This window comes from Girardinichthys multiradiatus, chromosome 8 (genome assembly GCF_021462225.1).
Source record: "Girardinichthys multiradiatus isolate DD_20200921_A chromosome 8, DD_fGirMul_XY1, whole genome shotgun sequence".
Taxonomy (NCBI): Eukaryota; Metazoa; Chordata; class Actinopteri; order Cyprinodontiformes; family Goodeidae; genus Girardinichthys; species Girardinichthys multiradiatus.
Genome location: NC_061801.1, coordinates 26,442,069 through 26,464,522, shown reverse-complemented (window position 1 = coordinate 26,464,522; position 22,454 = coordinate 26,442,069). Strand labels below are relative to the sequence as shown.

General features: G+C 39.9%; 3 protein-coding genes across 4 annotated transcripts in view; 2 read left to right on the top strand and 1 right to left on the bottom strand.

Annotated features, from left to right (window-relative positions):
- The window catches only part of LOC124872301 (AP-4 complex accessory subunit RUSC2), a 16,964-nt gene extending 11,445 nt beyond the window's left edge, over positions 1–5,519 (top strand). For both annotated transcript variants that reach the window (XM_047372135.1, XM_047372136.1), the window contains exons 6-10: positions 137–311; positions 387–492; positions 586–632; positions 2,459–3,122; positions 3,239–5,519. In XM_047372135.1, coding sequence (XP_047228091.1) covers positions 137–311; positions 387–492; positions 586–632; positions 2,459–3,122; positions 3,239–3,344 — 1,098 coding nt within the window. In that variant the 3' untranslated portion in view covers positions 3,345–5,519. The remainder of the gene's footprint in view (positions 1–136; positions 312–386; positions 493–585; positions 633–2,458; positions 3,123–3,238) is intronic.
- On the bottom strand, positions 5,515–14,790 carry fam166b (family with sequence similarity 166 member B). The gene is made up of 6 exons (XM_047372138.1): positions 14,637–14,790; positions 13,672–13,835; positions 11,656–11,810; positions 9,243–9,369; positions 5,805–5,999; positions 5,515–5,687 (listed from the first exon to the last, which is right to left on the bottom strand). The coding sequence occupies exons 1-6, from the start codon at positions 14,699–14,701 to the stop codon at positions 5,590–5,592; spliced, it is 804 nt and encodes a 267-aa protein (XP_047228094.1). The 5' UTR covers positions 14,702–14,790; the 3' UTR covers positions 5,515–5,589.
- Positions 13,918–22,454, top strand: si:dkey-106l3.7. Its single transcript, XM_047372137.1, has 8 exons — positions 13,918–14,433; positions 16,025–16,106; positions 16,481–17,267; positions 21,000–21,152; positions 21,272–21,419; positions 21,514–21,596; positions 21,708–21,805; positions 22,044–22,454. The coding sequence occupies exons 2-8, from the start codon at positions 16,033–16,035 to the stop codon at positions 22,117–22,119; spliced, it is 1,419 nt and encodes a 472-aa protein (XP_047228093.1). The 5' UTR covers positions 13,918–14,433; positions 16,025–16,032; the 3' UTR covers positions 22,120–22,454.

The following is a 22,454-nucleotide window of genomic DNA, read 5'->3' as shown; positions in this document are numbered from 1 at the left end:
AGCAAAACTAAGCACCAAGAACAACACGTCCCAAAACAAAGCTTGAAGGCAATAATGCACCACAAGAGTCAAATAACTTGTGTCAGTAGGACACACATTACAGCAGAGCCTGTGTCCCTTTTTTCTGGTGATACAGATGCGCCTGGGTAACAGCTCTTACAGTCCAACCATAGCTGGCCTTGTCCTAGAACACTTGTGTCCTGCAATTCAGAACATCTTGGAGGACGGACTGAGGGACCACAAGCTGGATTTCATAATCGGGCAGCGACGCAATCAGTCCTGGACTGTGGTGGAGATCTCCACAGGAATAGGTATTGCAGCGGGTCCACTTGCTTCATTTTTCTAGATATTGGATAGATTCACAGATATTGTTATCTCTGCTGTAGGTCCATCCACCAAGGTTCTTTACAGCCTCGTTTCCAAAATTAAGCGGTCCCCCCAGCTCACCAGTCACTGTATGAGGCTGAGAGCCTTCCTCATGGGCCTTCTCAAGTAAGAACTAAGACTACTTCTGATTTTTCTGGTGAACCATATGTAAAAGTGACCTATAACCTTTACTTTCCTTGGTAATGTCTTCTCCCGCAGCTTGAGAGCTTTGGAATTCTGGCTCAGTCACCTGCAGAGTCAAAAAGGTGAGTATGCAGCCAAGGGACTGCACCAGCAACACAATGATAAAGCTGTTAAACTGACCATAATTTTATAACATTATCCATCCAACAACTTCTAGCTTCCAGTAAGGCAGACATTCCAATCTCTTAAACTGGTCTTGATCAACAGTTTTTAGTCTTTTTAAGCACACTAGTCTACAGAATCAGTTCTTCCATTTTGACCTCTTTACTACCATGGACCAGACCACAGAGCTGTCAGGGGATGTCAGGGACATTATGGTCAATCTGCACAGGATTGTAAATACAAGACAATGTGCAATAAACTCATGAGAAAATGACAGTTTTTGTGACGTTTTGTTGTGGATGACTTTACCACATCGAGAGGCCAATGGACAGGGCCATTATAGCTTGGATGAGATTCTTCTTTCCTCACCAAGAACACTAAAGATGGGTTTTCAAGCATGACAAAGACACAAAAACAAACCACCAACCGAAGGAATCTTAAGGTCTTGGAGTGATCTAGCCAGTGTCTAGATTTCAATCCTACAGAATATCTGAGGAGGGAGCTGAAGCTTTGATTTACTATCCTAAAGCTGTACTTGCCAATAAAGGTTTATCCATCAAATTTAAAGTCATGTTTTGCTTGGGGATCAAACAAATTTTCCCAAACATTTTTATAAATTAATGTTCAAGTTTTATGAATGTGTGATAACATTTTTATTTCAACTTTATATGATAGGCCCACTTAAAAATGATACATGGTTTTCAAACGATTGTTTTCACAAAGTAAAATCCAAAAGTGTAACATGCATTTGTTCTGGAGCAATTACAGCTGTGAGTGTTTTAGGATATGTGTCAACAAGTTTTGAACATCTATAAAATTTAATTATTTTGGAAAAGAGCTTAAGCTCACTCACAAGAAGGTGAACTTCAGCCCCAGTTTGAAGTCTTTTGCAACCTCTAACAGGTTTTCTTCCATGATTGCCCATAATTACTGTAACTGTGTTCAGTTTTTCATCAACTCTGACCAGCTTCCCGGCTAGAAAGAAAAACATCCCCACAGCATGATGCTGTCACCATTATATTTCAAGGTGGGATGGTGTGTTGAGGATGGCATGGAGTATCACACATTCAACTTCAGCATAGAATCTCTACAGCTCCTCCTGAGTCCCCAATGATCTTCATGGCCACTTCTTTGATTAATGCTCCCCTTGCCAGGCCTGTCTGTTTAGGTGGATAGCAATGTCTTGGTAGCTTTTCTATTTTCAGGTGATGGATTGAGATGTTATGCAAGATCTCCCTTTCCTCAATGTTCTTCACTGACCTGTCTGGTGTGTCCACTAATATTCTCTGACAAACCTTCACAAAACAGCTGTAATTACGCTGAGATTACGTTACAGACAGGTAAATTAAATCATTTCTAATCAGTTGGATTTTATTTGGAGGTATCAAGTGAAAAGGATTGAATACAAACACACTCCACACTTTTCATAACTTTATTTTTAATACATTAGAGTTTGTGATTGTAACATAACAAATGTAAACAAGTTAATAAGCAGGGGATTCATAAACTTTGTAAGGCCCTTTAAGATTAAGCACAAATCTTTGTGAAATTTTTCTAAAACTGAACATAACTGTGAGATGTTGTCCATTGCAGATAAACTCTTTTTGCTGTGAAAGAGTGGAATCTGGTTGACAGATCTTGTAATTATGATGTTAAAACATGATTTAAGGTCTAAACTAAGACCAGGCACAAATAGTATAAACCTTACTTAAACCTATTTAAATCCTGATTGTAATTTTCATTATACTTCCTCATGTTAGAATATCTACATGGTCTTTCCTTGCAGATGTGGTTACCACTTACTACCATCCCTGGGGGTTCCTGTTCATGTCACTGAGTAGTTGTCAGCCCCTGTTCCAGGAGCTGCTCCTCCTCCTTCAGCCACTCTCAGTGCTGCCCTTTGACCTAAACCTGCTCTTGGAGCCGCGGCTGTTATATGACAGACATCTGTGTTCGGAGGAGCACAACGCTCTCCCACCTCAGCCATGCTCGGCCCTGCTCGTGACCAGCTGGCCAAAGCTGCAAGCCGACAGAAAGGTGGAAAAGATCAGGCAAAACAGTCAAACACACCAGAGAGAAAAGAAGTTTCTCAGGTCTCAGAGTTTAAGTTGCTTCAATCCGGATTATGGGGCCATGCAAACTAACAGGAGTCCGTTTTTGGCTTCTGTTCCGGACTTACTGCCAAAGAAGTCAGATTTTGTGCATAGTGTAGCAAAAGCTGTGAACTTCAGCATAGATCATAGAAGTACCTTGTTTCAAACCTGTGTGGATGGCAGGAAGAATGAGAGAGAAGTGGAAAAAGACTGTGGTGGCCAAAACACAACAACTTCTATCCAGGGAGAGAGTCCCTCTCTGAGTGGCCTGCGGTGGGCCAATCTGTTTGGAGCAGCTGGTACTTCTACCAAGGCATGGAAAAGTTCCCAGCCTCACAATGAAGCAACAAAACGAAGGTACAGTAATGACCGAAAAACTACATTTAAATTGTCTTTTTTTTTTGTCAGTAGCCTCTGTAATTTTTCCTGTTGTGATTAACTTCTTTCTGTACTTTTCTCCTCCGTATGCACAGGCTACCATCTCAGTGGCTACACTTGGACAGATCGCAGATTGGACGTTTGGCCCAGTCCATTAGATCCATAAAGCTGGGAGGAGCTCAGACTGGCTCTGGGTGCTAAAAAACTGAACCCAATGTGTGTCTGCGTGGGGCAGCCTCGAGACCATTTACTACAATAACAAAAAGTGTTAATTGCTGAAAAACTCTCACAGAGCACAGCTACAAATTTTAACTGTAACAAAAACTGCAACAAAAAAGCACAAAAGTTCAAGAGCAACACTGGTCAATTTTAATAAAATGTTATTCTTACCAGCAGTCTTAAACAGCATTCAAATGCTGTGATAGAACGTTTACATGTTTATATGCACAATACAAATATCAATCTCTTGCTGAAACTTAACTGTGAACTTGGAACAATGTCCATTATTAACCTGGTGATCAGAGGTTGTTTAATATTACAGAAAAAGAATAAAAAACAAAATTTAGCTTCACAGCTGATACAGCAACCTTTGGCATCTCCTGGTAAATATGTGATAAAAGTCTTGAAATAAACAAAAAACAAACCTTTAATGTAACTACATTTAGTCAGTGGGGAAAATAATTCCTATAAAATAAATTTTAAAAAAAGTGCTTTTTGATTTTATGTTGATCAGAGTGTCTAGGAAATTAAATTTTGTAATCAATTTCCATTTCCCCAAGGTAATGATATATGTTACATAAGCACTTTTCTCTAAGTCACTTTTCAAAATAGGAAAGACAAGAGAACCTGCCATTCAAGAAGAGCTGATGTGTGCCCACACCTACAGTCAGAGCAATAATTTATGAAGTTTCAAACAACTGGAACTGTGACAAAAGAGGCTGAATAAGGACTCAAGTTTATGTGAAGAAGGGTGGTAAAAAATGATCACAATGTCTCGATAGCAACCATTACCAGTTATCTGAGAGTCTTTCAAGGGGAAAAAACCCTTTTCTTTACCATAATAAACATGAATGTGTGGAGTTGGTTGATCGCTGCAGGGGCAAACACTCATGGTGGGTCTGGCGTAAAACAATGGATGAATATGTGTAAAAGCAAATCGTGTCAACCAAATTATGGTAGAGGACCCATAATACTGTGAATCTTGTTAGACCACATTGCAATGTGGAATCTTTAAAATAACAGAACATTTTAAATAAAATAAACGTATAGGAGCTGCCAGAAATCAAGCTTTTTTCATTCCCTTGGCAGTCCTCAGAGGTAAATCATATAGAAAACGTGGAGTGAGCTCAAGAGAATGGGGCTGTTAGGGGGGACCCAGGTGGAGTGTTCAAAGATCCTCCTCTCTGTATGCTCAAACCTTATAAAATATTATGGGAGAAAACTAAATGCTCTCCTGCTGTCAAAATTTAATTGTACAAAGTTTTATCCCGAGGGGTGCCAATTTTCTTTTTGCTCGGGATGTCTGCCACTTAAGGTACTCAATTTAAAGGTTGGAGCTTTTAAAACGTTTTAATATTCTTTTGCAATAAAATAGATTTTTTTAAAGCTTTTGACACATCCTACCCAGGGGAACCAATAAATGCGTAGAACAAAAAAACTTGACAGGTTAAGTGTACAACATTAACTCTGAATCACAGAATATGCTTACAGACAGGAACATGTGGTTCATTATTAGTAGTGGTATTCAAGTATTGTTCCCTCACCTGGTGAAGTTTCTGATCATATAGGATGAATAAAAAGTTTCTGCATTCTGGATAATCAGGATTTGGTGCTGATATTTCTCTTCTTTTTATCCCTTGTGTTTCTAGCATCAATCCCCCTGCATAGATCACGTTTTCACTTTAATATTAGGTAAAAACAAAAAAACTAAAAAAAGAGTACTCTTATTAGTGCCATAAATACCAAACACAGCATCTTTTGTTCTAATCAGTTTGCTTTCTCATCATCTTTCCAGCATCGATTTACTCTAGGCGCACAAACTAAGAAACATGCAATAGGTGCTCCTGACCTAACTTGACCTCCAAACTTAGTTGTACAGTTGGTTTTGAAAATGTTCTGTTTGTTTCACTCGTTTGGCTGTACAAGTACACGCCCCCTGCTCCCTGTTTCAGGCATTACCTGTGTGTCAGGTATGTTTCAACGGACTGCTTGTGAAGGAAAATGTGTTTTTCGCATTTTGTGAATTAAGAATTTGCAATGAATTGCAATAAGAGTGAAAATCTGTTTCACGTTTTCTTCTTTTTCACATTTCACATTCACCTCATCCAATGCCCTGTCTCAATGAGTCGCTCTCAGTAAAGACCTAAAACACTTTTAGCTGCCTTCATTTTATTTTTCTTCCTGATAATCTGATTGAGTTTGCTCATGTTACAGCATTATCTTGCTTTTAATGTGGCGTTTCCTGAACGGTGCTTTTCCTGCTGTTCTTTCCCATTGCGATCTCTGAGAGCTGACCGGTCGTATTCCCGTACATGAACCTGTACCCTGTGGGGTTTTTGGAGAATTGGACATCATGTTTGAGCTCACTGGTAAAGTTCACAGACATATATTATGTAGCAGGCCTTAAGGTTTGGCTATGTGAAGTGTGCTGGGAATACAGACCTGGTATATGCCCACTGAATCCCGGCACCACTCCTCTGTGGGATGAATATAGCGTAGGAAAATTTGTCGTCGTGTCCCAGTCTTCTGTCTTAAAGCGTCTCTGTTGCCTCCCATACTCGATTAGTGCCTGGTTGGTGGTGATGGAAAATCCTTTGCCAAACAAATATTGGGACAATGGCACATGTCCTGAATATCCTGTGAAAAGACACAGCTCTGTGAGACCATGGCGAAGGAGTCCATCTCTTATGTCAGGTCAAGCCTATTGAGAAAATTTTTATTGTCTGCAGCTCTAACATATTGTTGGCATCTTTAACTGTCTAATTATCTTGTCTATTGTGGCTTTTAGAAAAATTAACAAACAAAACAACAAAAAAGCAATCTTCTGACTAGCTACACATGCCAGATATATTCCTGTTATAAAAGGTCTTTGAGTTTTTTTTTGTTTGTTTTGCGGCACTAGTAGCCTTTAGTTTTGGTTTTTTTCCACATCACTCATCCCCAAATGTTTCGACCCCCGCCAGATTGCCTGCAGAGCTAATAGATCTGCTGAGGATGCAGTAGCCACAGCCCTCCATGCTGCCTTGTCTCATGTAGAACACCAGGGGTGTTCTACATGACAGGGGTTGGACAATGAAACTGAAACACCTGTCATTTTAGTGTGGGAGGTTTCATGGCTAAATTGGACCAGCCTGGTAGCCAGTCTTCATTGATTGCACATTGCACCAGTAAGAGCAGAGAGTGAAGGTTCAATTAGCAGGGTAAGAGCAAAGTTTTGCTCAAAATATTGAAATGCACACAACATTATGGGTGACATACCAGAGTTCAAAAGAGGACAAATTGTTGGTGCACGTCTTGCTGGCGCATCTGTGACCAAGACAGCAAGTCTTTGTGATGTATCAAGAGCCACGGTCTCCAGGGTAATGTCAGCATACCACCAAGAAGGACGAACCACATCCAACAGGATTAACTGTGGACGCAAGAGGAAGCTGTCTGAAAGGGATGTTCGGGTGCTAACCCGGATTGTATCCAAAAAACATAAAATCACGGCTGCCCAAATCACAGCAGAATTAAATGTGCACCTCAACTCTCCTGTTTCCACCAGAACTGTCCGTCAGGAGCTCCACAGGGTCAATATACACGGCCGGGCTGCTATAGCCAAACCTTTGGTCACTCATGCCAATGCCAAACGTCGGTTTCAATGGTGCAAGGAGCGCAAATCTTGGGCTGTGGACAATGTGAAACATGTATTGTTCTCTGATGAGTCCACCTTTACTGTTTTCCCCACATCCAGGAGAGTTACGGTGTGGAGAAGCCCCAAAGAAGCGTACCACCCAGACTGTTGCATGCCCAGAGTGAAGCATGGGGGTGGATCAGTGATGGTTTGGGCTGCCATATCATGGCATTCCCTTGGCCCAATACTTGTGCTAGATGGGCGCGTCACTGCCAAGGACTACCGAACCATTCTTGAGGACCATGTGCATCCAATGGTTCAAACATTGTATCCTGAAGGCGGTGCCGTGTATCAGGATGACAATGCACCAATACACACAGCAAGACTGGTGAAATATTGGTTTGATGAACATGAAAGTGAAGTTGAACATCTCCCATGGCCTGCACAGTCACCAGATCTAAATATTATTGAGCCACTTTGGGGTGTTTTGGAGGAGCGAGTCAGGAAACGTTTTCCTCCACCAGTATCACGTAGTGACCTGGCCACTATCCTGCAAGAAGAATGGCTTAAAATCCCTCTGACCACTGTGCAGGACTTGTATATGCCATTCCCAAGATGAATTGACGCTGTATTGGCCGCAAAAGGAGGCCCTACACCATACTAATAAATGATTGTGGTCTAAAACCAGGTGTTTCAGTTTCATTGTCCAACCCCTGTACATATGGCTGCTTTTGTGGACTATAGCTTAGCATGCAACACCATCATCCTCTGCATACTGGTGGACAAACTTAGCGATACTGCATGTGGATCCATAGCTTCCTTTTGGGTCGCAGCCGACAACACCTGATTTTGAACAACTTTTTCACCTTCAATTCCACTAAAAGTAGCTACATCAGCACACTGCACTAGGAAACAGACTCCAGGCCTAGATCCAACAGATTTGACCTCTGTGCCTGGCAAAATTTGTATAGTTTGTCTGAATTTGTATTTTGCTGGCACAGACGTGGCTTTTAAATTTTGTCTTCAAAATTTCAGTATATTAAATATTAGGTCGATCCCACAAGCTGAATGTTAACCTGTTTCATTTAGCCAAAAACACTTCAGACGGGTGTTTGGGATCACTGTCCAGCTAACATTCACAAATATGTTTTAAGTTTCAACCAATTAGCTGTTAATTTAATGGGAAGTTGTTCCATCCACCCTGTGCACAAAACCTCTGGTAGCAAAACAGTCACTTTTAATACTGTAACCTTTTCTACAGATCAGCAGTAAATGCAATTTTAAAATAATGTTTTTATTTAATAATACTTTTTTGTTTTGGTCAAGCTGTCAGAAGCATGACTTCACTACCAATGTTGTTCTGCTTTTGTATAGAATAATTAATTTAATTGTTAAATGATGGCAGTATGCCAGTGTGGTTTGCTAATATTGAGAAATTATTAATTGGTTGAACACGTTTTACCTTTGTTATTAAATAAATAAGCTGCACATAAGCATATTAGCCAATTTGGGGCAGGGACATCAGTGGACAGCAAAGTGTTGTTGCTAAAATGCCCTTTTTGCCAATATGCTTCCACTGACAGGCAGGGGGGATTCAGCACAGCACCAACATATTTCAAAGGAGATTGTCCAGAATATTGTGCTACTTTCTCTATACATTTCTAGAGAGGAAAAAACGGATGAATTTATGTTTAGAGCCAGTTATGGTTCTCATATAAATGATGACCTGAGCAAAATCCTCCCCTTGCTGTCCCCAAATTAAAATGCATTGGATTGTCTGATATTATCTGGTATGGGATAGTGTAATACGACGGTGTAATACCACACAAAGCAGTTAAAATAGCTTCCCCATTCTCAACAGCAGTAAAAACGTGTTCAAGGCACAAATGACAAGGTATCTTTTTTTATCTAGCGTGCCATGTTTTCTAATGCCGTCCAGGGCAACTGCCCATTTGGCCAAAATCAAAAAACACCTCTGCTTAAAACTGCATCTATAAAGAGCTTTGAATTAACTTTAAGAGAGATAGAAGTGCACTGATTTGCATCAAGTTCCAGCTCTAAATCCCAAGACACATCAAATTATTTCTCAGAATATGCACGCAAGTGTTTTATTGTTTTATTTCAATTCTTTTCAAATAAACTGGCTGAAAAATTGGCCCAGAATTTAGAAGATTGGCATTGGCCATAAAAAAAATAATAAGTCAAACTCTGCCAAGTTGTGAAAAACCTCTCGTCTGAAGAATTATAGGACGTTTTGTGTTCTGTACCTGAGATGAAGTACTTCTGGGGGTCATCCTCATCCATTTGGTATGGATTTCCTGAAGGCATGAAGGGCTTCAAGGGCTTGTAGAGGAATATGTTGTCCGAGACTGCCATCAGTGGTGGTTTGGGTCTCTGGGAAAAAAAATGGCACAGAAGCATTAAAACGGGAAAATATTAGAATATTAAACAGTAAAAAAGCACCAATTAGGCATAACATTATGACAACGGACAGTGAAGTGAAGAGCACTGATTATCTCTTTATCATTTAGTGGGGTGAGATGTTAGAGTTATAGTTTGTCCTCAGACTTGTTGTGTTAGATATAGAAAATATGGTCAAGTATAAATTGTGATGGCTAAATGACAAGGTTAGACAATGTCCAAAACTACAGGTCTTGTGCGATGTTCCTGATCTGCAGTGGTCCAAAAAAGAAACAGTATGGAACCAGCGACAGTGTCGTTGATACAAGTGGGGAGTGAAGGTAAAGAAGATACACAGTGCTTCACAGTCTGTTGTGCATAGCCACAGAGCAGTCAGGTTGGAAATGGTAATTCAATTCAGTTTTATTTATAAAGCGCCAATTCACAACACATGTTGTCTCAAGGCACTTCACAAAAGTCAGGTACATACATTCCAATTAATCCTAACTATTGAACAGTGCAGTCAGATTCAGTTATTTATTCAAGTTGGATAAAACGTTTTTCTATCTAAGGAAACCCAGCAGATTGCATCGAGTCAGAGATTTGTAGCAGTCACTCCTCCTGGATGAGCATGTAGAGACAGTGGACAGTCACTGGCGTTGACTTTGGAGCAATCCCTCATACTGAGCAAGCACAATTGTTTCGGTGTCTTGCAGCATGTTAATGCACTCCAGGATCTATGGAGGCCCCCCATTCACAGCATACAGGGCTAATTAAATAATTAGCTTCTATCATATTGGTGCCAGATACCATAGCACACTTTCAGAGGTCTGTTGGAATCCATACTCTAATGGATAAGAGCTTTTTTGGCAGCAAAGAGAAGACCAACAAATTATTAGACAGGTGGTTATAATGTTACGTCTGATCGGTGTATACAAATCTCTGAAAAAGTGTTGACATAAAAGGTTTTGTAGACATATATCTTTTTCCTCCATTAAATTATGGTTTAATGCAGGGATTTACTAGTAACAAAGAGAACAGATCATATCAGTGACCCTTTTTAAATGGAATTATCACCAAAGGGAAATGTTGTATTTGGACTGAATTCATTACCAATGCACACCAGCAGCAGCTATTTATTGATTCAATTTGAGGGGAGCTGCCATGACTCGAACATGCACAAGAAAGCATGAGTCAGGTGGATTGATGGTGTTATCAGGCAGTTGTCGGAGAGTCAGACGGTCAGTCAAACCAAGCACAGAGAAAGCCTCATGGATACACAAGACTGGATTATCAGCACTTGACAAAAGTTATCTGTTGGTTGCATTGTGGCTACGTCATGATCCTTGTGTGCTGGTTTTGTTTTACATTTGTGTTTGCATTATCATCTCTCTGTTGCTTGTTATGTTATAAAATGTGTTGCTGTATTCTGTTCATTTCTCTGTGTTGATCATTGTCTCTAAGGTGTTGCCATATTAGTTTTTCCTTTGTGTTTAGTTTCTCAGTTTATTCCTGTGATCTGATCTCTGTGTATTCTAGTTTGCTCCTCCTAGGTTAGTATTTTTCCTTTCTCCCTGGTTAAGTGTTTTCTTTGTGTGTCTTAGTTCAGCTACTCTGTGTTAATTAGTCTCCCTCCCTCAGTCTTCCTACTTACCTTTTGCCTCAGCTGCTCCACATTACCTCCAGTTTGCGTACCGGCATCCTATGTCTTTTCCACACTTCCCTCAGTATTTAAGTTGTGCGCTGGATCCTCCTGTTAGAATGCTTTTTTAACTGCTTGTTATTGTCCCTATTTCTTCCTGTTTTTATGTGTTTTTTTCCCTGTGCTGCGCATCCTTTTCTCCTCATGCTGTGCTGTAAGTTCTGTCTTTGATTTTGTTAAATCCTTTAACTCACTATGCCGCTCCCACGTTCCTGTTTGTGCTTTGGTCCAGCTCCTAACTCACGAAATGTGACAGGGTCGGCATGATATCTAATTTCACAACATAGCATGGGTGCTCTCAATTACCACGATTAACCACCTCCTAGGCCTCCAGGTGTCCACACTAGATGTGCCATTTTCTTTCACACAAATCACTCACATCCATGGTCTGTATGAGTGACAATGATATTCAAATTGGACCTCTCCTTCTGGGAGCTGAATTGTTTTTGTTACTGATTAGTACATTTGTGCTTCTATTACATCATGTAAACATTTTTAAAATTAAAGGGAGTTTTTTGCCAACATTATTGTGGGTGACAGAAAGAGAAAGATATTTATATGTGAGAGAGATAATTTACGTTGGGTTGTTGGCTGCTGCAGCTGGTGATGACAGGAAGGTGCACTGATCGCTGCTGGAGTCTCGCCTGGTTTTCCAAATAAACTTCAGTCATTGCTTTCCGATAGGTTTCAGAATAGTTGCAGCCAAAGTAGTTTTTACTTCTTGGAATGAAACCTAATAAACATCAACATTAAAGGCTCAGTTTATGACAATAAACAATAAATGGCAGTCTAATTTTATACCAACCCTAGTATGACACTCTATATTATTGTTGAATTTTGTTTTTAAGATATCAGTTATGATAGACAAACAATTTTCTCACAACTCTTTATCTTCAATCAGTCTCCCTGAATGTCCGGTCAAGCAATATACCAGTTAAGCAGTTCTGACTGGTATATTGCACAAAAAATAAAAGACAACTGTAATACAAAATGCTGTGCAGCCCTAAACCATATGGATAGTGTTTAAAAGCACCATCCATATAGTTTTTAAACACTGTAAATCTTTGATATGTAATGTACAATTCATTTCGGTTAAAAAGTAGAATTTACAAATATAGATTCATTACACAGAGAGTTATATATACTACCAGTCATTAGCTTGGATACACCTTCTTATTTAATGGTTTGTCTTTATTTTTATTATGACTTCTGGGAAGCCCTTCGGGACTTTTGGAAAACCATTTCAGGTGACAACGTCATGAAGCTCATGGAGAGAAAGCCAAGAATGTGCAATGCAGTGATCAAAGCAAAGGGGGTATTTTAAAGAATCTATAACATAAAAGATGTTTTGAGTTATTTCACAATTTTCTGTTTGCTACATAGTTCTTTATACTTTTGCTTCATACTTTGAATTCTTCACTTCGTCCCTTCAATGTTGGAAGTAATAAAAATAAGGAAAAGCCATTGAATGACAACGGCATGTACAAACTTTCTTAATTCTATTCATTTTTAGGATTTTGGCTTACTGACAAAATACTACTAAAATCAGTTTCCCAGAAAATGTAACTATTATAATGGTGCAATTGGAAAATTTGATTTTTAATAAAGAAAAGAGAGCCTACGAAAAAGTAAGGCCATGCCTTGTACAGGATAGTGACTTAATACATGGTAGGGCCTCTTTTTTGTATTAAATTAAACATAAACCAATTATCATTGAAATTAACAGATATAAGAACTTGAAACAAATAAATGCTTGTGTAGAGAATCCATTTAATATGAATTTCACTCTTGACTTAAATTGCTCAAATAAATTAACTTTTGATTAAATTCTAATTTATTGTAATGCAATTCTCTTACAAAAAGTGTTGCACCCTATTTTGAAAAAGCATTATTCATTTGAAAAACCCTTGAAATCAGACATCAATATCACACGTTAACAGAATTTAATTTCCATTTTTGGGATTAATAAAGTATTTTTGAATAGAATTGAATGTTATTTTGGTGAATAAGTTTGATTGATATTTTGGTCAGAAATATAATAGGCCTTAATGCTGATGGTGTAATTATGTCCTGATGTAGATTGCCTTTGATTATTTATTGTGTCATTTACAAATAAGAGTAATTTAATTGTCTAATCTAAACCGCTTAGCCTCACTGAGCAGGTCTCCAACCGAATACATGGAATAGTTTCTGTTGTTTGGATTTAAAATCAAAACTTTTTAAAGATACATACTGTACATTGATTTTGCACTGGTAGGTTTCCACTCAACCAACAAATCTTTGCAGGCGTATTTTTCTGTTGCTTTACCACATTTTTCACTTTAGCTTGCTGGTTTTGTTAACCAGCTATTGTACCATGTGACATTTTAACCCCTTCTGCTTGCTGCATCAACGTTTCACCTCACTTGTAGCTTCTCTTGAATAATTCAGGGCTTTTTATACCTTGGTCTCATATTGCTGTTCAAAACTCAAGGGCGTATTGCAAGAACTTAAGATATAAACATTCTGTTGTTTGTGCATTAATTTAAGCTACATTCTGGAGGTTAAATTAGCCAGCGTATTCTCTGAGTCAGTGCGCTAGACACCTTGAGTACCTGAGTATCCTGGTATTGTCTTCTTCAAGACGTCATCAGGGATGCTTACTGGCAAACGGGATGTGTCAGACTCTGGGTGCTTCTTCTGACACAGCACCTCAGCTGTGAGCTTTCCGAAAGGCTTGCCTGAGCTGAACCTGAGCCCAGGGCAGTGCCCTGTATACCTAATTAATAACACAAAGAAACAAACGAACAATTTATGGCATCTTCCCCTCAGGAAATGTTTTTTAGACCCTCTTGAGTGTTTTGCATTGAGTTTCTGTCAGGCCAGATTGGGCTTTTGGGAAAGTAGGACTTTGGATAAACAGGTTACACGACAAGCAAATGAGATTCAGATTTCCTTTTGTGTCAGAACCTTGTAGAAAGCCAACTGTTGGTTCACCTCTACATCAAAAGGCCGAATCTCTCCTAAAATGCACAGAGGAAGGATTTTGGGAGTTTCTCAAAATAAAGTTTATCAGACTGCTCTGAAAAGTATAAAAGTCATACATTTAAAGCAGATCTGATTTTTGCAACTAAAATGTTTGAGTGCTGGTAAAATTGTTCTGTCTATCCCCAAGAAAATACACAGCAGGTTTCAGGAGAAATCGTAGGACGACCCTGACAGAATCTGAACCAGAACCAGAGACACCTGAAAACATTTGTTCTCTGACAGCTCGCCTACAACCAGGCTGAGCTGAACTTTGCGCCAAAGACGGGAGGGAAAGGCGTGGCAAGGTTGTAGGATCATTTCCAACAAGACAACACACCAGTGAGGTCAAGGTACAGTGAACACTTGAGTTTGTTGTATTTTTGTAATGCGATTTTTCTGGTTGCAAATTACTGAGAAAGAAAACTAATTAACCTTATTTTTTAGAAAAATGTTGAGACACCTTTAATTTTAAATAAACTGTTCTCAGTCTTGTTATTGCCAAATCATATACTTATATTCACTTTTTTATGTGCGGGCGGGGACATTTACTCACCCTGGGATGTGGTAGGGAGCGTTTGACAGCAGAGCTTTGCTGCGTTCATGGACACTTTCATCCATGTTGGAGCAGCCGTTGTTTAGATCCCAGCTTTCCTGCGTTGTTTACTGGTTGCCACAGAGGAATTTAAACCAAAACACACAGATAGAGCTCTGGGTCACATAGAACCGACTGACGTGAGCACCAAGAACAGAACAAAACCAATTTAAAGGAGACAAAAATGTATTGTTTAGTCGATTTTTTGTTTTTTTGTTTTACACATTTCAAAATTTCTATGGGTCATTTTAGATAGATAAACGATGTCTTTACACGTGCTGACAGACTACAGCACAAAGTAAACGCATTTGGACAGAGATGTCTGAAAATGGCTAAACTACGACCCCTGGTGGACCTCGGGTTAAAAAAAGAAATGTACCGCGGGAGTTGAGAAATATTTGTTGAGAAATAAGGCTTTGTGAACAGAAATGTTAACAATATTGTTAAAAAGAAGGCGAGAGAAACAGTTAAAGAATGTGAAAAACAATCACATGCATCACTAATTTTACGTCACTGCACACTTGGAAGATTAGAATATTTTACATATTTTCCACTTACCTGATTTGAAGAAAGTAGTCATTAACAGGCTTCATCAGAACTTGATGGTATACTAAAGAAGTAATGCAATCATTTAAAACAGGTATGTTGGAGCAGAGGTACAACCAAAACATTTAACATATTTTCTCCCAGGAATTCCCTGCATCTTCCTATCACCCCCTATGAGCTTTTCTGTCCCTGCTCTACAAAAGCATTCCCACAGCATGATGCTGCCACCACCATGGGAATGGAATGTACAGGGTCATGTGCAGTGATAGTTTTCTACACATATTGTTGTGCATGCAGCCCAAAAAGGTCAAATTTGGTGTCATGACCTGACCACATTCTTTCACAGGTCTTCTCCTTGTAGAAAGTTGCAAGCAGCTTTCTGTCAACACTGGCTTTCTTCTGGCCATTCTTCAAGACATTTGTGACGTGTGCAACTAATTGTTTTCCTGTGAGCAGATTTCCCCACCTGAGCTGTGGCTTCCAGCAGCTCTCTAAAGTTACCATACGCCTCTTGACTGCTTCTCTGATTATAATCCTTCTAGTCTGTCATGTCAGTTTTGGAGGATGTCTATGTCTTGTTTGCAGTTGTGTCATGCTACCTATTGTATGTTTAAAAAAAGATTGGAGTTTGTGTTTGTTAAATGAGAAAATGTACAAAGGTTCAAAGGGTATGAATACCTATGCAGATCCAAATACGTTGCATGTATGTACAGTAAAGTAGGGCACTCAACATCTCCCCTGCAAGAAGTGACTTATTTCCTCCATTAAACAATAAAAATCGTTCTTTTTGTTTGTATTTCCAGAATTGTGAATGAGCCTGCGGCAGATCAGATGTCCTGAGCAGCATTCACCTGAAGAATGCCAGTCATGTCAGCAGACAGGAGAGTCAGTTCAACACATTCCTACAGTCTCTGATAAATCCTGCTTTGTTTGCTTAGTAGATGTGGCGAAACAGCTTGGTCGTTTTCAGCTTTTTTCTTCACATGAACGCCCTAACAATGTATTGTCATGGGAAACAATTCTATTTAGGAATCTGTTAGACTGCATAGCTTTTGGCAAACAGCTAAGCGGCAGACCTCCAGGTTGTAGTGTCTGTTTGACGTCGGGATTTCTTCATATAGCTTTTTATTAATACAAAGTTGTTCCAGAACACTGTAAACGTGTCGAGACTTGTTCGTGTAACATTCTTACAGTATAAGGGAACAATTGGACTCCAAATATAGTTGCAACTGAATTTCCTTCCTTGTTTTTAATGACAGGTCAAAGCAAGTACCTACATGCAGTGATATTAGGAGGCGTGGTGAAACAACAGAGGTAGACTATAGGGACCGCCTCACCTGCGCATATTGCCTCAATGTGAGTCTTGCTCACGTTCCTTTTGCAGTTCAACAGCAAGGGTTGAAGGGGCAAAATCGTAACGTTTCAGAGATGAATCTATACAGGAGCTTCGGTAACCTTATGGAGGCTTATGTATATGAAGAGAAAACCCGAACGGAGTCTCAGTGGGAACAGGATAATGCTGATGGGCCTCATGCACCTGTCTCCAACATTGGAATAAACCCACGCTCAGAATCGGTGGACTCTGGAGTGGAGACGGCAAGCTGTGAAACACCAAATCCCGCCTCAGCCAGCTTTTTGTCAACAGACAACACAGAAATGGATTTATTCCTGCCACAAAGTCACAGACTCTCCCTGGCTTCAACACCTCAGTCGCCTGTTCCCTTGTCTCCTTTGGCTTCCTCCTCGTCTTCCTTTCCAAACCTGCATCCCAGCAGAGCTGAAAAGGAACCTGCAGCCCTGAACCTAAGAGGAAAACCAGAACTACAAAAGACTGACTCTAAGAGGTGGAAGCAAGTCTATCAGGTGCTCAGCAAACAGCCTAAAACGTCTTCCCTGTCCAAACAAAACACATCTGAGTTAAAAAGGTGTATAAGGTCAGCGAGTTTTAATGTGAGGAGGAGGTTCGACCCACCTGTCCCCACTGGACAAACGTCAGAAATGGAGAGAAAACCACTTTCAGTTGTTTCCGTCGAGATGATTTCACAGGTACGATAATTTAAAACTCATGATTCAAGCTATTGTAATCCCTTAGAGTTTAGTTTTGATACAGTGCAGATTGTGTCACAGCCAAACACTTCTTAAATTCGTTTGCGGTTTAGTTTCGGGATTACATACTCGTCAGTGACTCAGTCTCATGTACGGTCTTGCACTGCACAAGCTTGTGAATATTACAGGAAAGTACGGTAGAGTCTTCAGTTGAAACGATTGCATCACCTATTCACAAACTCACTCCTGTATTTAAAGGCAGGCATGTCATTACCCATGCAGGATCTCTTTCATGTTCACAACCTGTCTATCCTAGGTGGAATGGATTTTAACCAGTCTAACCAGCTGGGAGCAGACATGAGAGTGATGGAAACAGTGGGGCATGTCTGACCCAGCAGTCATTGAACATTTATTGTGATTTGGAATTGTATTAAGAGCTGAGCTAAAATCAGCTCTGGCCAATGAGCACAAAAGGTTGAAACAGTTTTGTTAAGTGCTTTCATTTGACTATCTTTTAATATTTCAGTCCTTGGGTGTGTGTACAGGTCCTTCTCAAAATATTAGCATATTGTGATAAAGTTCATTATTTTCCATAATGTCATGATGAAAATTTAACATTCATATATTTTAGATTCATTGCACACTAACTGAAATATTTCAGGTCTTTTATTGTCTTAATACGGATGATTTTGGCATACAGCTCATGAAAACCCAAAATTCCTATCTCACAAAATTAGCATATCATTAAAAGGGTCTCTAAACGAGCTATGAACCTAATCATCTGAATCAACGAGTTAACTCTAAACACCTGCAAAAGATTCCTGAGGCCTTTATAACTCCCAGCCTGGTTCATCACTCAAAACCCCAAACATGGGTAAGACTGCCGACCTGACTGCTGTCCAGAAGGCCACTATTGACACCCTCAAGCAAGAGGGTAAGACACAGAAAGAAATTTCTGAACGAATGGGCTGTTCCCAGAGTGCTGTATCAAGGCACCTCAGTGGGAAGTCTGTGGGAAGGAAAAAGTGTGGCAGAAAACGCTGCACAACGAGAAGAGGTGACCGGACCCTGAGGAAGATTGTGGAGAAGGGCCGATTCCAGACCTTGGGGGACCTGCGGAAGCAGTGGACTGAGTCTGGAGTAGAAACATCCAGAGCCACCGTGCACAGGTGCACAGGCACACTAACAGAAATATTTCAGTTAGTGTGCAATGAATCTAAAATATATGAATGTTAAATTTTCATCAGTACATTATGGAAAATAATGAACTCAGTCAGTCATTTTCTACCGCTTATTCCATAGTGGGTCGCGGGGGAGCTGGTGCCTATCTCCAGCAGTCTATGGGTAAGAGGCAGGGTACACCCTGGACAGATCGCCAGTCCATCGCAGGGCAACACACAAACAACCATGCACACACTCATTCATACACCTAAGGTCAATTTAGAGTGATCAATTAACCTAACAGGCACATCTTTGGACTGTGGGAGGAAGCCGGAGTACCCGGTGAGAACCCACGCATGCACAGGGAGAACATGCAAACTCCATGCAGAAAGACCCCAGGCTGGGAATTGAACCCAGGACCTTCTTGCTGCAAGGCAACAGTGCTACCAACTGCACCACCGTGCAGCCATAAAATAATGAACTTTATCACAAAATGCTAATATTTTGAGAAGGACCTGTATGCAGAAGTTTCCCTTGCATTGTTGTGGTCAGGGTTAAATAATTGTTAGGAATGCAACACAGACAGCTTATAAAATGCAAATCAATCATTATGCTCTTCACTGAAATAAATGTTATTTGTCTTAACTTAGAAATTAAAGTTCAAAAGCTGCATTAAAACTGAGTAAAATCAACTTTCAGGTTTACATGGTCCCAACTACGTCAAGCTCAATCAGGACAATTTACAATAAGTTAAACATTAGAAAAAACATAAACTTATGTTCTGTGTAAAAAAAAAAAAATTATAACAAGTGGAGTTAATGAGATCGAATAAGTGAGTTGAACTTAAGGGGGTGAGAGTTTGTACAGTGTATTAAACCATAAAGCTCATCTGATAAGGTTCAAATATCTTGTTATTTTGACACAAATAGATTGAGAATTCCTTGTTTTTCAGGTTAATCTCAATGATCATGAGAAATGACAACAAACTTAGAAACTTATTGGATGTTATTTCATGTAACAGAATATAATCTGTTCAAATTATGGGAATATCTTCTTGCACTGCCACCTACTGATATTTTTGTTCCTTCAAACTGAGTTTCCAGAAGAGCCTGATGCATTCAGTTGACTTTAGTTGGTCTTAAAAATCCTGTAGTCTGTGATACTTCAGCAGACACAGTTGTTGTGATCCACCTGACGTACTCGTACTCGTACTCGTCGTCTTCCGCTTATCCGGGACCGGGTCGCGGGGGCAGCAGACTCAACAGAGACGCCCAGACGTCCCTCTCTCCAGACACCTCCTCCAGTTCCTCCGGGGGGAGCCCAAGGCGTTCCCAGGCCAGCCGAGAGACATAGTCCCTCCAGCGTGTCCTGGGCCGTCCCCTGGGCCTCCTCCCGGTGGGACGTGCCTGGAACACCTCCCGAGGAAGGCGTCCAGGAGGCATCCGGTATAGATGCCCGAGCCACCTCAACTGGCTCCTCTCGTTGTGGAGGAGCAGCGGCTCTACTCCGAGCCCCTCCCGGATGGCCGAGCTCCTCACCCTATCTCTAAGGGAGTTCCCGGCCACCCTACGGAGGAAGCTCATTTCAGCCGCTTGTATCCGGGATCTCGTTCTTTCGGTCATGACCCAAAGTTCATGGGCATAGGTGAGGGTAGGAACGTAGACCGACCGGTAAATTGAGAGCTTTGCTTTTCGGCTCAGCTCTCTCTTCACCACAACGGACCGGCACAGCGCCCCCATTACTGTGGCAGCCGCACCGATCCGTCTGTCGATCTCCCGCTCCATTCTTCCCTCTCTCGTGAACAAGACCCCGAGATGATCCACCTGTCTTTCAGTTGAAAAATAAAACCCAGTTTGTTAGAGTCCAGTCTTTTCAAAATCTGTGACAAATGAAAGTCTTCTTGTGTGTCCCAAGCTTAAGGAGGACTGATGATTTTGGAATTTGATTTTTGCAGAATTAGGAATATCTGCATTGACTGATTAAGTAAAAAAAGAAGTAAATGCAAAAGAAAAAAACAACAAACATATAAGTTGGGAGGCTGTACTAAGCCTCTTTATTTGGGTTTTTTAGATGCTGACCTAATAAATTTCAATTTCATTTAGTTTAGATCAGAAACATAGGTTAACTCTAAAGCACTAAGCTAGCAGTGTAGTACAGTAATGGCCAAACAGTTTTAATGCAGCGGTTCTGATGGTGAGCTCCCTTTAAATTCTTCCCCCTGCTCTTTGTGACATTTTGATTGTTTTCGGTGTCCTTGTAGGATTGAAAAATCTGCAATAGACCCGTCATATTTTGAAACCTTCTCCACAGCAAGTTTATCATGTAATTAGCAAATTTCTCACATAATTAAAGGTTTTAGTCTGGATTGAAAAGTTCCGATTGTAGATCTCAATGCTTCCACTAAAAGAAATTAATTTGCTACATAAATAATCTATAATTTGTCAATTTTGTCATTTTCTAAAGGTATTTTTACCCATTTTGAAACCTACATCTAACATAGCTATGCACTGCCAGTCTGCTTGCACAAGGTTGATTTAAAAAAAAAATTTCCCTATGGATTTATTTGTGCAGGATTGTGGCGTTTTTGAGGGAAAGGAACTCAGTCCTGGTCTCTGCTACTTGGAGTGGGTCTGTCAAAAGATGGAGCAGTATGCCAAACAACAGATGCAAAACCAGACATTGCAGATGGAGACAGATGCTCTCCAGGAACATGAAGAACAAAAGGTGAGGTGTCTAAGGAATCCATGTTTGACAGGCTTAGATCCACAATTTGCAGTTCCATACTTAATAACAAATAAATAAACTAAAACTTGGTTTTCATAATGCCTTCTCGTATTTGTCAGAATGAGTCAGCCGATGCTCAGGAGGGCCAGCCCAGGCTTGAAAATGCAAAGAATTCAAAGCAAATTCCCAGTGAATCCCAGCAGCAAAAATCTCGCCACTTCCGACAGAGATCAGCGTCAGATACAACTTTTTCAAAACTGCATTTAAGTAAGGCATCTTTCACTTCAATGGTATTGTTTTGTATAGTTGTTCTTGCATGGTAGTGAACTGCTGGTTAACTCACAGTTTGTGTTTGGTGCAGAAAAAATCAACTTAAACTCCAGAGGGCAGCAGCTGAGTACAAATGATCTACGAGAGATAGAGGAGGGAGACATCACGAAGATGGTGGGTTATATGCATAAAAAGCTACTGAACACAATGTTGTTACATTCAGTTTTGTATGAAATATTTCTTTTTTCAGTTGTTTAGTAACTCAAGTTTTTGGTACATTTTTAGGAATCCATAAAAGAAAAATCAAACAAGAAAAATATAATCCGGAAGTTAAAAATTGGGTCATTGAGAAGAGTGGAGTCCACTGTATCAGACACAAGGAGGTGAGACAGTATATGACAGAAACCTTTAAAGGAAAAATATTAAAATATTATTAGTGAGATGCTGTGAAGAAATGATGCAGGAATGATTGCAATGCGGCAAACACAGGTTCTGTTGAGAGTACATTTTACAGTTTATTTGCTCCTCTAGAGCTTTTATCTGTAAATAACATTTTGCTGAAATACCACCTCCATTTTTCCAACGCATTCTCACAACCTGATGAATGTTTTATCTATAAAGCCAACAGATGCAGTCTTCAGAGAAAATCTCAGCCCACCGACGGTTCAGCCTGTTCAGGAGGACAAAGAAAGTGTAGCCAGATTGAGTGGACAACTGTATCTGTTTCCATGAGCTAACATTCAGGGCTTTTTAGACAAAAAAGCCTTAGCATTGGTGTTTTGAAAATGACTTCCTACCTTTTCATGATTCATCGATATAACCGGTTTGACAAATACCTTTTATGTATAAGGCATTTTTATTTACTCATAGATTGCCTTGAATGGATTATCTTTTTTCTCTGTCAGGTTCAAAACATAAAAAATATCCTGTTGTTCAGGTATTTTTTACATTTAAAGCTAAGTTATACAAAGAAGTCTAGTCTTTTTTTAATGTTATTTATTCTGTGAAATAAAAATATTTTTCTCCAAAACA